The following is a 17,622-nucleotide window of genomic DNA, read 5'->3' on the forward strand; positions in this document are numbered from 1 at the left end:
ATAGATATATATATATTTTGTTTTGTTTTACTTAAAATCCTAAAATGAGTTGTCACGAGCAGCAACCTCCGCAGCTGAAGAAGGAAGCCAAAGTGAAGAGCCCATGACTGCAGTTCCTCGAATGACCACTTGAGGCTGGCGCTGAAATCGAATCGGTCCCCTAGACTCTGATGTCAAAATACCCGACTCAAAAGCAGAAATATCCTGTCTTCCTTCTCTCGGTCGCAGCAGATGGCCCCGCCCCTCCCTGAGCCTGGTTCTGCCAGAGGTTTCTTACTGTTAAAAGGGAGTTCTTCCTTCCCACTGTCGCCAGTGGGGTTTTTTTTCTCTGTGTATGTATTATTGTAGGGTCTACCTTACAATATAAAGCGCCTTGAGGTGACTATTGTTGTGATTTGGCGCTGTGTAAATAAAATTGAATTGACATTGGCAGCCTTTGTAAAATAAATGGCAATAAATGCACGACGGCGTAATGGATAAGATAACACATATAGCAGGTGAACACTAAAGAGGCTAACTTTATTCACTGAATAGGACAACCTTTGTGGTGTGGAGGCCTCATGAAGTATTTCGCGCGATTATGTGCAGTAATTGTATGTTTAGAGCATTTGTTGTATCTGTGTCTATATGATGCACAGGTGCAGCTCACTGATCAAATATGACACAATTTCATGGCTCAAAAAAGTCAAGAGATGGCCAGGAGGATTCATAAACCATTGGGTGAAGTCGGTGATGTCACCGTGGCTCCTGCGATCCTCTAAAAGTCGTCTGTGCATAAGAACCACTAAAACTAGCAAAAACACAGCAGTGACACACAGTTATTATCAGTTTAATACACTGGTATGAGAACAGTTGCATACTGGGCAGGTGTTGCGCTGAGTTTATCTGAGCTAATTTTTGGAGATTTTTGCCACATGATGTATCTAGAAAAGTGCTATGGAGTGAAATCTATGGGGCAGAAATAAAAAGGTGGTGTAGTTCAGCAGCTGGGTGATAATTATCTGTGGTTTTGTCCATTTGAGAGACACTTTGTGATCGATGTTTGATTTGTTTCCACCATAAAAATATTGACTAATGCAACTTTAGGTTGCCTGTGAAAGACAAATGGAAGCGGTTACATGCGCACCTGACCTGAAGTAGGCTATCACTGCATGCAAATGACCACCAAACTGAATATACTTTGAATACCAAACTTTCTAAATGTAATGCTTTTTGCAAGGCTGCTGAATTATTTGTAAGCACCCATGACCCGAAGAAACCTTGCTACCTCCACCGACAACCCCATCCGAGCTTTCTTCTGTTTATGTAAGAGCCTTTGTCTGTGGGACCTTTCCAGTGTAATGCATAATGCATACCAAGCAGTCTCACTTGATCTCTGCTTTCCAGACAGGCGAGTAACCTTCTGCATTGAGAACATCTGACTCTGATACAAATTGAGCAGATTATCATGACCCAAAGGTAAACTATAGTGAGCGGGAGGAAATCTTACTTTCCTCACACAGATCTTTTCATTTCCATGAATCTCTGTCTCAGGGCTCCAATTCTCAGTCAAATGAGCCTCTTTATAAATGACATTTCACTATCATTAATCTGTTTTTCCTCATTTATGGGATCAGCATATATACTGCTGCATTACTCTGCAGAGCAAAACTAAACAAAATTCTCCATTTTCTCCCTGCAGCAGCCTTTTCCCTCTGTAGAGGCTTCATCTATCTTATCTGCCTCATTTGCCAAATTAATTGTGATATGAGTAATTTCTGTAGTCCTTCATCTTCGCCTTTATACTTCTTAGCTGTTTAAATTTAGACTATGCTTTGACTAATTACTTTTTCCCACTGTATACCAGGGTCAGTAAATCTATTATACATTCTAATAAGCGGAGCTTGCGCTACACTTTAAAGATGCCAACCTTGAATGAAGATTTATCACCGGCTGGTAGGGCAGAGGAACTTTCCAGGCAATCAACCAGGTGTGAGCGGGGAAGGAAGAGGAAAATCAAATTGATTCTCTTCCCAGCTTCCTTCTCTGCACATGCCCGTTGAGTGCTTCCCACAGAGAGCGCGGCCAATATTATCAGTCATTATCTAATACGTGAAGCTGAGGGCTATTTGAGCTCATGTTGATATGCTGGTGATTTAGTGACTGATGGACCACAAACATTTTCCTTGTGTGACCTTTTAGGCTCTTACGAGATGCTGCCACCCTCTAGTGCTCCCCCCTGCACCCCACAGGATGTGACTTAAGTAAGTCTAAAAGTCATTCCCCCCGATAACCTGTTAATACTTGTCAGACTTTTTGATGAATCTATTGCAAAGATATTCCTCGGGCGTATTCCAAAATTAGACTTTTGGAGAAGAAAAAACTGGACATGCTTGAGTAGGTTAATACTGACATCTGCTGGAGGAAAGAGCAATTACAGGAGAAGCTGCTGCTGCTAGGAGAAGAAAAATTCCCCTATGAGTCATAAAGCAGAAACGGGGAACAATGCTTCAAACTTGGTATAGTTCAAGTGAGGATAACAAGGTGAAACCATCCACCTACAGTGTGGAGATGGGGAAAAGCAGCGAGTCTGGAGGACATGCATCAGGTCAGAAAGCAGGTGTTGTTGCCTCACCTGATCTAAATGAGCTGAGCTCTTCTCTGGTTTCCCCTCAGTTATCTGTTTGTCAGGCAGGAGGAAAAACTCTGCTGCTGTGGGTAAACCTGGGAGGACAGTGACCAGGAGCTGATCCTCTCTCACGCCTGTAGCCTAGAGGAGGACAGTAGAGTGGACAGGGTCAGACTGAACTGCAGCAGTCAGCTCACAGAGATGAAACCTTAACAATAAGTACAAAAAAGCTCTGACAGTCAACGTTCGCTCACATATTTTTGGTCCTTCGTCGACCAGAATTTAGCTGGATTCAGGCTGCAACCATTTATCATTCGAGCTTAAACATTTACTGCAGTCTGAGGTTTTAGAAATGTTCTCACTTACTCACATGAGAAGATCAGTAAGATCAGTGTTACGTCTCCAGCAAGAACAGAATGGGAAAACAACAAAGGAAGGAGGACTAAAGGAAACTAAGTTTCCAAAACATCAAACTATTCCAAAACATGAACACAAATGTCCCTCAAGGTAACAAATTCCATCCATCCATGTTCTTCCACTTATCCAATTCAGGGTCACAGGAGGAAACAAACTGATTAAAAAAAGTGATTATGCCATTTTTAATCATAATTTTAAATGTGTCACACAGTACATTTGATTAGAGGATGTCTGCTACTCCTGAACCCGACTGGAGTCCAAGCTGCATTTAACTTCAGTCCTGCTTTGAACAGTGCTGCGTCAGCCGCCATCTGCTGGATTAAATGTGCATTGCAGTCCAAAACTTGGCTTTGAACATCATTTTCAAAGTGCTGTTTCTGAGTGATGAGCAGCTTTGGAGAAGAAAGTTTACAAAAAATTAAAGCGTAAAATTACAATTCCACGATTACATGGAGAAATTATCATTTCCTGTATCAAAGTAATTACAATTGATTAATTATAGAAACTTGCTTTATTAGTTTTTTAAATAAAAACAGGGCTAAAATAAATGAATCACAGATGATTTAATAAGGTCTACTTTAAATGTCCTTACTGTTACTGTGTTCATTCAAAGGTACTAGACGCGTGTATTGTATTCCATCCTGCAGTAAACTCACCGCAGTGGGAAACAGACCGTTTTGATGCCATATTTGAAAATACTTGAAAAATTAAGCAGTTTGTGTTTTTTTGCTGTCATGATGATGGCTGGATTGCAAGGCAAGACTAAAGGATATTGTTATTGACGTGTTCTAGTGAACGTTATTTTTATTGAAAAGCACATATTAAGCATCCTTGTTATTAACCTCTGTCTCTCTTCCACAGCATGTCTTTATCCTGTCTTCCTTCTCTCACCCCAACCAATCACAGCAGATGGCCCCGCCCCTCCCTGAGCCTGGTTCTGCTGGAGGTTTCTTCCTGTTAAAAGGGAGTTTTTCCTTCCCACTGTCGCCAAAGTGCTTGCTGATAGGGGGTCATATGATTGTCGGGTTTTTCTGCATGTATTATTCTAGGATCTACCTTACAATGTAAAGCGCCTTGAGGCGGCTGTTGTTGTGATTTGGCGCTGTATAAATAAAATTGAATTATAATACGATAGAGCAAAAATATTATTTTTTCTAAATAGTTTTTCATCTCGACCATGAATGAAATCTTAAAGGTCAGGTGTGGTTTTCAACCAATGGCAGCCCTTCACTTGGAGCTCACTTTCAGATTGCCGCTTAAAGAAAATCAAACTGATGAGCTGGGTTGGGAGGACTGGTGTAATAAAAAAGACATGAATTTCTGGATGCCTTATTGATTCCAGTTGAGGCTGCCAGCTTTCCCTTGTTGGGTTTTCCTCCCGACGCGCTGGGTTTTAACCAGTGCGTTGTGTTTTTGTCTGAAAGTTGTTGTTGTTTTTTCGGCATGCGTTCTGGCCTCCGGGCTGTGGATGTCATGGAAAAAAAAGATGTCAATAGCGAACTGACGTGTTCAGTGAAGACTGAAGACAGGCTGTATATTTTTAGCATCCGTTTTGATTTGCAAGATCAAAAAGTGTGAAAATATGATGGAAAGCTCAGATTGCTTCCTCCTCTGCTTCAGAAAACGTATTGACACTCTGAGGATGCTGGAAGAAATAACGGCAAGTTAATGAGGCAAACTCTGTACCTAACATGTCATGTGTGGGTTTGAATCATGTCGTCCATTTGACGGATTGCAAAGCACTCGTCTCCGAGCGCTCCTTCAGGTCAGCGCAGAACACGCATTAGACCCGCACTGACGTTTATTCTTCTGTACACAACCTCGTTACTGTACGGCCCTGAACTCTGAGGGTCCGCGAGCAGCAGCAATCAGCCAGCTCTTGAACTATCTTTTTCCCCTCTTCTCCCTCTTGCCTTGTCATTTATCATCATAAAAGTCAGATTCATGTCTCCAAGCCTCGGGGAGGTCATGCAGCACTCAGAGGTCCAGCTGAGCACTGACAGTATTTACCAAAGGAAGGCGACGGTTGCCACAAAAGAGCCCGAGAGAACTTTACCTGGATCAGAGAGTTCTTAATGACTCGGCTCACATCCAGTCTCCATTCTGCAATATCGGGGTTGTGCTCATCCAGGTTTGATGAAAAGGCGAGCAGATGAGATCGGAAATATTCTGCAGGAAGAAAAGTAAATGTGTGAGGGGAGCTTATGCCTTTCATCTGTCATTAAATGCAAAGTTCGGTTTTAAGATTCAGATCATGTACGTGTGCTTTTTTTTCTTTTTGCTAAATTCTGGGTTTATTTTCAGGTTCGGCCTCCATTCAGATCTTACAAGGGGAGAAAAAGCTGCAGTATGAGAACATAGATGATAGAGCGCTGTCCTTCTGTACCAGCTTAGTCATTTTTTTAGCTGCTGATGTTCTTAATAAACTATTCATCATGCTTTGTGTTGTAGTTGTTAAGAAAAAGGATTGGTAAATACAGTTAGCATGCACCGGTTGTTAATGGATCACGTGTAGTAACTTTGAAAAATAAATCTTGGGAGTTCAAAGGTAATGTATGCATCAATTTTCTGCCAATCAATCAAAGTCCAGTATCAGTGGCAGCAGCTCAGAAGGTTATTCTAGACATCAGTTTCTAAGCCACATTTTCAGGTTCCTCCTAGCAGGTCCTGAGGCACTCCAATGTAAGATGAGCCATGCAATCTCTCCTAAGACACTCCTGGGCCTCTCCTCCAAATTGGGTGAAAACCTCCAAGAGGATGTAGCCAGAAGGCATCCTGATTAGAAACCTCAGGTAGCTTCAGTGTGAAGGAGCAGCAGCTCTGCTCTAAACTCCTCCAAGCTCGTATCACTTATATTGTAACACAGTTCGTAATGATTTGTAGTGTTTACTGAGCCAATAAAAGCATCTTTTCAATTAAAGCTTAAATGGTGAATAACTGGGAAAAAGAACGGGAAGTTGTCTCAGAGACATTCATCATCAGTTATGCATCATGTTGAGTTAGAGGAAACAAAAGAGAAATTTAAAGGCGAATATGAACATGTGGACGTTCATGTTTGGACTTGAGATTTTAAAGCTTTGATGTTAACATTTTGGACGACATCATTATTGCGTTTTGGAGCCACAGACGGCCCTATTTGAACAAAAGGAATGCTACAGCTGTCATTTATATACAATTTCTGTTATAGCTTAGCAAAGGAAAAGTTTTAGCATATGGTTAAAAATGACCTCTAAGTCTGGACAATGGCAGATTATTTTTAAAACATTAAGTAGAAGAATGACATCTAAGAAGTATAACATCAAAGGGAAGCAGCATTATTATTCCACTGTGGAGACCAAACTTATCAGCCTGTTTGCAGAGCAACAGATTCCCAGTGGACACTGAGGGAGAAATTCGGCTCACCGTGTACAGCGATGGTTTTTCTGTCCTGCAGAATAGTATTCCCTGCAGACACCTGCACAGTGACTGTATTGATGCCTTCCCGGGAGAATGTGTACGCCACACTTCCCTCTAGGGTGATTACTGGCTGCTGGGGGAGCGAGAGAGAGAGGGAGAAGGAAGAAGGGGAGAGGGAGATGGGGAGTCAGATTGTACGTGCTCCCATGAGAGACCCTTATCAACGGCTGGTTAACATCTCACACTGCTGTTATTTACACTACAGAGGTGTCAGGCTGTTGGCCGACTGACAAAAACACACACAGACACACACGCACGATGACACACAGCGTTGCTAAAGTCTGTGCTGTGCTGCATGCAGCACAGAGGCCTACAGGGAGTTTCCTGTGTGACACCAGCAGCTCCTTACTGTCATTACTCACGTCTCCATTTGTTCTTCAGATAGCTTTAAGATGCTAATGCTGCCACTGTTTATTACCAAGTGACAGAACTGCTCGTCCTCGTGGAAAGGCCCCTGTTAGTGCTGAGCAAACACATTTACCCAGCTACAATTACACAGACAGAGAGGAGTGGAGCATTTCTGCAGCTATAGCAGTGCATCCTCAGACCACAATGCTTGAATTGTTTCTTTTTACTCTCTTGTAATAAAAATTTTTTGATGTGTCATGTTAAATGTTACGGTTCTCTAACATCTAGTGTATTGATTACATTAGTTGCTAATCCTGTTGATGCTAGTAAAGCCGGGGTCAGCGTGTTTGCACTCTGACAGTTGCTATATTTGGAGGAACAACGCTCTACTTTTTCAGGAAGTTCTAATAGAATCCTAACAGCTACTTTTCCAACAGCATAAGGAGCATATCTCTTAGACGGAGTGAAAATTCAAAACTGATTTCTCTGACAAATTCATGCTTTATTTAAGCAAACTTTTCCTCCCACCACCAGTTTTAAATTTTCAGGGTGATTTTCAAGTTTAGGGTGCTATTGCATCTCATCTTCATACCACAGTGGGGGAAAATGACTCCAGGAATCACCTGCAGCCTTTGAGCAGATACACCAACTTTATTTATCTATTGAAGAACTTTGCTGTGTTTGTCCACTTTGTGGTTGCGGTAGCATGAGATGCTGTTTAGCCTTTTACATGTAAAACCTTTGAATAATGGCTAACTGTTAGGAAGTCAAAGCAGCACTGCTGTGTGTAGTATGGTGAGAAGTGTCAGTGTCTGACAGCCAAAGTTCTTGTTTGATGATGACGAACATCACTGCTGACATCACTGCTGACATCACTTACTAGCAACCAGCTGACCAATGGTGAGTTGCAAAGCTAACCCTAAGCAACTATAGCAAGCTAACTTGGTGCATTAACATCATAGACCTGATTTGCTTCTTGTATCAGGAGTTGTAGCCGTGGAGTCAACGTTAACCTTGTGGTCTTATTTACATTTGGCTAACCTCCCACTCATGAATCATGAGGGATCCCCCGTGCTAAGAGCTAAGCTAGCTCTTTACATCTCCACAATACGTGACAACTTAAGCACTTTGAAAGCAACTTGATCAGACAGTGATACACATGGCAGCACTATCCTAATAGGTCACATCACCATCACCAGTAGCATTTATAATTTTTATTTTACCTGCACCATGGCAGTGAGAACGTGCGAGGATTATATATTTTACTTTCTAAAAAAAATAGTTTTATATCTTCTGCCAAGACCAATGCCCTTTTTTGACAAAAAGTTTATGCATGCTCAGTTGTTGGACTGGTACTTTTGGCATAATCATGCAAATACTCTGTTAAATGTATGACACTAAACATAATGGACACTCAATCCACCAGCAAGGTGGAAGCTGATTAACTTTATTTTGTAAACTGCTTCTGAATTGCAGTGTTTCCAGAAGTCTTTGTTCCATTTTTAAACTGTCACGTTTCGCTGTTCTGAACAAAATCCATTCAGATCTTTTGTCTTCAAAGGCCGATATCTCCAAAGCTGTGTCCCCCAAGCTGAAACTATCCGCATGGCTAGATGCCGCAAAGGGATTAACAGAAAAATATGTCTTTTCTGACCCTCTAACTCTGTGTGATTGATCAGCTCTGCCTGACTGCAGCAGGCCCTAGAATTGGAGGATTTTTACACTAACACTAAGATGCTTTCACTTCACTGGTTATCAGTAATTAAGGTACTATGTGAACAGGTCAGCACGTTCCACCATTTTTATTGACGCTGATTAACAAGGGTACACATTTTCCAACCTGCATGCACAAAAATAGCTCCACAAAATAATGATTCTCACATTTTGGACCAGAAGAGTCAGCAACCTACTTAATCGCAAATGGGCAAAAGAAGAAGAGAAGTACTGAGAGAAGTGGTGAATTTCTTGAGTGCGCTGTACCTCTGTGTTATTTCCGATCCACCAGATGTAGGTGACCGTTCCCACTTGGCCGGGCCACAGAACAGCAGTCAGGTTCACTTCCTTATTCCTCACAGCCACAAATGGAGCTGAGAGATGGATATACTCCAGCTGACCTACTCAGGCACACATATACATCACAGTGTGAACTCGACGCTCTGCGCCACAGTATGTGAAAAGAGGATAAAAATAAATGAAATAACTTTGTTGGTTCAAATGAGGGGAAAAAAGAGGGAGGAGATGGGGTTTATAGGTGGGTAAGGAGGGTGAGTTTGTTCAAGATTCGCTCTTGCTCTGGGACTGCCGGCTGCCATCTGTGTACTATTTTTCATCCGTGGCACTCTGGAGCCTGCGGTGGCTCTATTTGTACGGTTGGCACATAGGATTGACAGACTGGTAGGGGCAACATTGCTCCCTGATCAATAAGTCAGCTCCGTTACATCTGTCACCCCTGAATACACGGGGGGTGGTCAGCCCTGTTACGTATGAGGTTGCCGTGGCTTCTGCGGGCTGAGTGGCTGCAAAGCATAAGCTGAACTGAGTAGAAGAGAAATGGGATTTATTCTGTCTCACTTGTTTGTTTGGCTAAGGGAGGGGAACATGTTCTGTGAAGAGATAAAGGATAGAATGTCGTACAAGCAGGAAACAGCAATTCCATAGACTCTGATAAAAAGTGGAAAGAGCTGAAACGAAGAGCACAAAAACATCTGTCACAAAACTCGGTATCTCACATGTGACATGCAGGTAGAGCATGGCGGTCTCTGAGCCCAAGCTGTTCTCCCCGGTAGCGGTCACTCGGTAGATTCCCACAGCTTTGTAGATGTGTTTGATCCCCTCCTCGATGGAGCTCACGTTGGAATATGTAAGAGCGTGGCCATCTCCAAAGTCCAGAGTGATGCTCGTCCTCGCCCCGTCACCCTGAACAGGACAAACACTTCCAGGAAATCTGCAGGTCTGGCCTTTTATGAAATATTCATTCTGGTTTGAGCTGGCTTTTATTACATTTGACCAACACAGAGCACGGTTTTCCTTCTAGGCACAATAATGTAGGTAATGTTTATCACACTCCCTGCTAAGGGCTGCGATTGTCAGCGTGGTCACTCAGCTCAGTCTCATTTCCAAGGCGTGTAATACTTTTGTCAGACACTGACTTTACTCCAAAGTTAACAGTGTCAATAGTGACATGGATCTCAGTCCTAGCTCATCATGTACGGATGCTTGTAAAAGACACTGTGACTCACAGTTTGCACACTGTCAACTTTTTCCAACAGGAGCACAGGTCACGATCTGCTGCCTTTACATGCAGACGCTGTCACCCTCTCAGAGGACAAAGGATAATTTCCAGATATAAGAGTTTCACTGCAGCAGATAGTAGTTACTATCTGTATTACTAATTATTAATTACTTTGCTTTACGATCTGCATTTAAAAACAAAGACAATCCGCACAGCTGACTCTATAATCACAAGGAAGTCCCACCTAAAAGAAACTGTGCTACTGCATTCAGGGCTCCTCAGGCTGGCAGTCCCTGTCTGAGTATCTTCTTTGTTTTCAATGATGATGAGAAGTAACTTGAACCCTAAAGCCTAACACTACTAATACGATAACACCTCTTAGGATCACTAATTGTGTTGATGTGTAACTATGTCAAAGTATGTGAGTACTTTTGGTCCTAAAAAGCAAAAAAAAGGTGTAGAAAGGGAATTTTTCTCCCTTTAAACATGTACGTTTAGTTTAGAGTGTGAACACAGGAAAATATGAGAGGATACAGCACAGTCACAGCTGAGGATGCTGGTGTTGCTATAGAAACAACCCAGATAGCCATTTCCAATCTAACTGTACATTTGAAACAATCCACTAATATTTGCTAACAGTTCTGACTTCGCCCTTATTTACACTGTAAATATAATGACACTGACTCTGTGTGACTTCATGGGAAACATTGGATACAGCTCACCTCCTCCAGAAAAACAAGAAAGGTGACATTGGTGCCTAACACGGCTGTCAGCGAACCCTCACTGGTAACCAGGTGGAGACCTTTGGGTGCTTGGATAGGACACTGCTGCCTCCTGGCTGTGTACTCTGCGCTCACACCAGCTGTACAGTTATTGGAGACCACTTTTCTGTAGCTGAAGGTGGAAAAGCAAATGAAACTGATTAGATGTGCCATCAGACAAACACAAACTTCATATAAGGTTCGTATAAACTTCTCTTTGTAACCATATTTATGTTTAAAATAACAGCAGAGCCTAATCTGTCTGCACTTCCCTCATTTAGATTCACAAGAAAACTTAACAGAAAAAAAGGAAATAAACTTTTCAATTTGAAGTGCCAGCAGTGCTGTTTGTGTAGTGAGGGGCATAGACGCTAACACAAACAATGTGCCCTTTGACAGAAACTCTAAAATGTGGTGGGAATGTCAATGTTCCTGCAACAAAGAGCCGTGCTGAGGCTCCTTCAGAAATTTTAAAAAGCACTTACCCTGATTAATGTTCTGGTGACAATGAATGTGCCATTTTTGCCACAGAGATATTGTGTTGCATGTTTTCTTTAATCATGTTGGTTGTTATACATATTCAGAGTACAGCATTTGATATTTTACAATCCTTACTACATGTCAGAAAATTATATGTTTTCTTTATCCAAGTATCTTTAAACAGAAAGGGAGGGTTTATGACAGTCCCTCTGGACGTGAATTATGTAAGAAAGCTTAGAGTTAGCTTTTGCTAGCTTGCTGATCTTTAATTTATTAAAAAACAAATAATCAAAAAGAAAAACACATCAGCTGATCTCAGTGCCAGCCCCAGCAGGTTACACACTGCTCACCAATTTTTCATCCTGTAGGGAGCGCTGTTGAAACTGTTGCACAACTGCAAGCCACTCTGCAACCCACCTGTTTCATGCTGCGTCTGACTAATTAATATCATGTTGACTGTCACTAACAGTGCTGCTGACGTGCCTCCCTTAGGCTTTCCACATATATATGTAACTGAAGGCTCCTAATGATCCCCAGCAGCGACCTTCCCATCCAACTACCAGCCAATAACCTGCCTCAGTACCACATGGAAGCTCCTGTCAGGCATCATAGCAGCTAAGATGAACAGGCACGTGGCTCAATACATGAACCACGAGTGCAACACAGAAAGGAATTGGCAGGAATACCAGAGAAGCTCAACACCAGCTACTGACAGACAGAGCAGTTCGAAGCAGATGCCAAGACCAGACTGACCAACCTGTGCACTGCCTGGATTGACTACAAGAAGGCCTATGACTCGATCCCCCACACATGAATCCTCGAGTACCTAGAACTGTACAAGATCATCAGGAACTCAGCCCTTGGTATTTCTTGCCACATGCCCACTGAGAGAAGGACTCAAGAAGATGTGGAGGGTGAAGGTAACACTGGTCCCAGAGGTAATCGGAGCACTCGGTGCAGTGACCCCCAAGCTAAGCGAGCAGCTCCAGCAGATCCCGGGAACAACACCCAAGATATCTGTCCAGAAGAGTGCAGTCCTAGGAACAGCTGAGATACTGTGCAGGACCCTCAAGCTCAAGGATAAAACACCATCCAAAGAAGCTATATATAATAGTAATAATCTTATTTTCATAAAAGTTAATCCATTCGAATAGAATAGAAAAAAGTAGCCCTTTATTGTCATTGTACACCTACAATCTTTTTTTTTTTGCAACTCAAATCTTTATCAATTTAAAAAAAAAGTGCCTTGTTTTACAAAGAATTAAATATTTACATTTACATGTGTTCAGAAATGAAAGTCGGTTTCTTTTTGGATGAGAGACCAACTTACACCCTCCTGACCCTCCACAACTGTGCTGGAGTGTACAACCTACCATCCATCCATTAATTCACCTTCTTAACCACTTATCCAGCTGGAGCAACAGGAGGTGATAGATTATCCTAGCTGACACTGGGCAAGAGGGGAGGTACACAGACAACAATTACTGTTCATCCACACCTCTGACCAATTTGGAATCATCAATTAAACTAAAACACTAGTTTCTGTTAGGAACTGGGAAAAAATTCAATCTCCACACCTCTAAACCACCCGTGTGCCATTCTAAAGAGATCACACACAAAAACAGCATCAGGATGCACCGTCTGGTGTCTGGAGTGCAATACATAAACAACCAAGCCGGATGGATACAGCACCGCAGCTCACTGCTGCACAAACACGGCTTCATGGCCATGCGATCAGGACAACACAAATGTTTCGTCTTGTTACAATCACATTTATTTCTGATTGCAGGGATGTGATCTAATTATTTTTCCTGACATTTTCTCTATCTTAAAAGGTTCTGTCAAAAAATTAATAAATAAATATTGAGAAAAAGAAAATTATGTCTGGTGAAAACGACACCAGATAATGCTAACATGTCACCAGGCTGCCAAAGTTATATACAGAAGGGCAGTTTCCTGAATAGTTTCCTGTAGACTTTGAATACTTTTTGCTTTAAAATTATTTTCTCGCTGCAAAAAAAAAAAAAGAAAAAAGATACACATAGTTATCTTAAAGTCTAGTAATGAACCTAAATGGTAGATTTCTGCAGCTGAGATCGCAGATTGACAACTTTTAGTCAGAGAAATAATCATTAATCCGTTATGACCTTATAGTAATTATAGTAATCCACTCTTTCCAAAGCAGACTTTTAGCAGAAGCAGTTCTTATTCTGGGAGTCAAATACGCTAAAGCTAGCATAATTCAAGTTTTCAAATTTGTATAAAGCCTTCTTCACATTTCTGAATTCACAGCATGACAAACTGCCCCAGCTGTCACAGCGAGAGAGGAGTTATTGCAGGGCTAACTCAGAGAAATGGTTTTCATTCATGCTCCCATTCACACTTTCAGGCACTTTAGAAGCACAAATGAAACTAAAGCATAGGTGGTTGGGCTGTGGGATGAAAATCACACGTTAGCACAGGAAGAATATGCAAGCATCGTACATCTGATCCCCAACAATCCTACTTATGTTCTGGGTAAGATGGTGAACATCTATCGCCATCAGTTTTATTCACAATACCTCTGCTTACGTTTTCCTAAGTGAACAAAATGGACTAGTCCCATTATTGTTAACATTTAAGACATTTTTTAAATGCATTTCTCCTGAGGAGCATTTAGCTCTGAGCTTTAATCCACACTGTGATCATCAATGTTAAATCAGACTTTTTTCCTGGGCGCTTGAGTTATTTTTGGAAAAAGCCACCGCACTTCACACACCCTCACACTGGATTTGGCATTGAATTTTTCATTCATCCCTCTTTGAAATTCTTGACACAATTTTCACCCAAAGAAGATCTTTTTATTACCGGTGCTTTATCCTTGTTGGTTCATGATTGTTTTTTAAAAGTGCAGGTTTGATCATTCAGCCCACATTTTCCTCGGCCCGGCCGTGTCGTCCCTGAGAAACTAATTAAAGCACCCTGAGCTATTCGGCTCAAGTGCACCATTCATTTTATCCAATCCCTGCGAGTCGCTGCTGAGACTGTGCATGCTGATTCTAGTCAGCTCTCATCCTCACCCGGTGCTGTTAAGGAAAGTCATCCCCGTGGTGCAACTCCTGGACATCGATGATGGATGGAACCAAAAGGCAGGGGTGCACTTGCCGTCCGTCCGTCTCTCAAAGCCGTAATCACTGCAACGATCCGACAAAACAGACGCCGTCATTAAATCGGGACATGGAGGAGACAGCGTTTGGAAAATTCAATTTGAAAATTAGATAAAGGCTGTTACAAGTGTGACACCTGCTTATAAAATGGCTGATAATACTCACAGGGAAATCAATCAAAAGTTAATAAAATATTCTAAACCGAAAGAGGCTCCATATTGTAAGATCATTTCAGATTGAAATTCAACATGGAACCTTAATGTCATCTAAGTATCGACTTCAAAGGAGCCGCAGCAGCTGCTTCTTCGGTGCTCTTTAAACACAGCCCACGAGTTGTTTGTGCCATAAATTAAAAGGCAGAGCAGCGCTGTGTCCCCAAAATGATAGGGACAAATTGCCCCAATTAGCGCGACATGCACACAGATGCAAAAGTGTTGTGATTGTTAATGAAAGCTATTAGGCTCAGTGATTTATGGTTTTGATAGAGCTTATTTCAAAAGCAGTCCTCCTCGAGAGACCTGCAGGTATGGGACCAATGTGAGGAAAAAAGAAATACGCAGGAAAACAAACATTAAAACTGCTGATAATTCAAAGAAAATATTTTTTGTCTAATGTAGAAAAACATTCTCTGTGACTGCAGCTGTGATATCAGGAGTCACCAGCACAAAGGCAGGTGTGAAATATCATCTTTTTTTCCACTGAACACTTTGTCCTTTCAAGAGGTGACGATGCCACACAGTTATGGGAATGACTACACACACACACACACACACACACACACACACACACACACACACACAGTTATATGTTTGAGCAGCTAACTGGTTTCCATTTAGCAGCAGCAGCCACCAGGAGAATGTGCCAGAGCTGCTCTGCAATTATAATCTGGAGGATGTTATCCTTCACGGTGATCTCTTATCTTTTAATCCCTCACTTAAACCCAGTTTCCTTAAACCCCGGGACATATTGCAAATGCATCTCTACATCTGATAAGACCAGGGCTCTGTGCCAAATACAAGGAAATACCTCGCGTAACAATTAGCCGCTGCTATGTGTTGTTCTCTGTCCTCCAGGTGATGCCATCATACCCTCGGTGATGATGTATGCGAGTGTCCCACATAACAGAGCCCACACTTTCCTTTGAGTTACAAGCTACTGAGAAACCAAACGACTCTGATCCAAGTGCCACAAACAGAAGCTTCTTGTGCACGGATGTCAGCAAAGCAAACAAACAGATGGCAGCAGTGGTTCAGAGTGGCAGTTAGAGTGATGTCTGGGAGTCCAGCATGAATTTTCTATCCTGACTTTAACTGCCATAATTATAAATTATGTCAATTTGTTTTCAATATGTTATTTATTTCCTTTATTTATTGTTGTTCCTTTTGGGGTAGGAACTAAGTTTCATTCTGTGTTGTGCACAGGCCCCTTTAGGTGACGCAAAGTGCTGTGCTGTCTAGAAAGCATGTGCAAAGAAGCTAAACTATAAGTTGACTAAGTCACAAGAAGGAATAAATAAGCTGTTTTAAAGTAAAAGAAAGCTGTAAAGAAGAAGAAGAAGAAATTGGGAATTATTTTCGTTAAGTTTTTGTTCCTGAAGCAGACTCATTCCCTCAGTTACTTGCAGCCAGCAAGGTATGTTAACTGTGTTTGTGTATCGCGCACTTGTTAACTTGGGTTTAATGTTTATTTGTAATATTTATGTTTGGTCATTCTGTACTTTTATGTAATGACAGTTTGACGGTGAATTTTATGGTGGTTTGGAGGAGAGTCATTCCTGAACTTAAAGCTCTGGCTAGTTTTTACTTCCATCTGTGGAGGGAAGAAGCAATAAGAGAAAAATGAAACACACTCAGTTTTACATTTATCAAACTGTGGCTCTGTCTGCTCTCTTCTCTTTCCCATCACCCCCAACCAATGGAGGGTGAATGGCTGAAATCCAATAACTGTAATAAAGTAGATTATTCTACCATTTGCTGGTAAATTGTATTGCTGGGTCACTCAGTAATTGACCTTGACAGGGGTCATTTATTTCAGATATATTTTAATGTACTTCAAAGGCCCCTGTAATGACAGGCATTACAAACACTTCTTTTTACATGTTACATGTGAACAGCCATCTTTGAACAGAGGGCGGGGCTTACCACACCAACTGTCTGTCATCTAGAATCCTTCCCAAACACCTTAACACCCACTCATATCCTGGGCCATTTGACCTCAGTAAATCACATGATAGGGTGTGGCCAGGTGTCACAGTGGGTCCACCCGAAACCTTGATTTTGACCCACACCTGTTTTCACACCTTGGCTCGTGTGATTAAGCAGAGGATCAATAAGGGGTCCACAACCCTCCTGGGGGACGCTCCCATATATGGCCTATAGGCCTTAAAATCCTAGAACTGAAGAAGCTTCTCGGATGAAACGTCTTCAAGGAAACTTAAAGAAGTCCAGACGCTTTTCTCTCCGAGCTCCTTAGACCCGCTCTGCCGTACCACCTTACAGAAATTACGGTGGCTTTGTGTTAAGTTTGCCAAGCCCAGGCAACTGTGATGTAAACATTCCTAACAACAAGTATAAAATATTTTGGTGAGGTTTGCATTTAGCAGCAATATTTAGACAACACATCTGCTGTGGCTGGTTGGGGGTGAGTGAAGGAAGACAGAAAACACAGTATAGAAAAGAGCCAGAGATCAATAAAAACTAATAATTAAATGCAGCGTGGTGTATAAACACATAGTGAGTGAAAAGGTGAGCAAGAAAGATGCAATGCATCATGGAAGCTTGCAGCAGCCTATGTTAACCCAATATTATATTATTATATATAACCCGATATTGCAGAGTAAATATATGCTTTAGCAAAAAGGAAAGTTTGAAGCCTGATCTTGAAAGTAGAGATAGTGTCTGTCTCCTGAATCCAAAACTGGAAGCTGGTTCCACAGAAGAGGGGCCTGAAAACTGAAGGCTCTGCCTCCCATTCTACTTTTAAATACTCTAGGAACAACAAGTGATATTGTACATAAACTATAAGGTCTTTAAGATAAGATGGGGCCTGATTATTCAAGATCTTGTATGTGAGGATTCAATTCTGGATTTAACAGGGAGCCAATGAAGGGAAGCCAATAGAAATCTGCTCTCTCTTTCTAGTCCCTGTCAGGACTCTTGCTGCAGCATTTTGGAT

At 41.8% G+C, this 17,622-nt stretch overlaps 1 protein-coding gene across 2 annotated transcripts in view; it reads right to left on the reverse strand.

Moving 5' to 3' along the window:
• The window catches only part of sorcs1 (sortilin-related VPS10 domain containing receptor 1), a 176,040-nt gene that overhangs the window by 3,121 nt on the left and 155,297 nt on the right, over window positions 1–17,622 (reverse strand). For both annotated transcript variants that reach the window (XM_005746004.1, XM_005746006.1), the window contains exons 17-23: window positions 14,362–14,475; window positions 10,784–10,955; window positions 9,559–9,745; window positions 8,810–8,943; window positions 6,428–6,554; window positions 5,082–5,194; window positions 2,615–2,749 (exon numbers count right to left, since the gene is read on the reverse strand). In XM_005746004.1, the coding sequence (XP_005746061.1) occupies window positions 2,615–2,749; window positions 5,082–5,194; window positions 6,428–6,554; window positions 8,810–8,943; window positions 9,559–9,745; window positions 10,784–10,955; window positions 14,362–14,475 (982 nt within the window). The remainder of the gene's footprint in view (window positions 1–2,614; window positions 2,750–5,081; window positions 5,195–6,427; window positions 6,555–8,809; window positions 8,944–9,558; window positions 9,746–10,783; window positions 10,956–14,361; window positions 14,476–17,622) is intronic.

This window comes from Pundamilia nyererei, unplaced genomic scaffold (assembly GCF_000239375.1).
Source record: "Pundamilia nyererei isolate P.nyererei 1_Seehausen unplaced genomic scaffold, PunNye1.0 scaffold00171, whole genome shotgun sequence".
Classification (NCBI taxonomy): Eukaryota; Metazoa; Chordata; class Actinopteri; order Cichliformes; family Cichlidae; genus Pundamilia; species Pundamilia nyererei.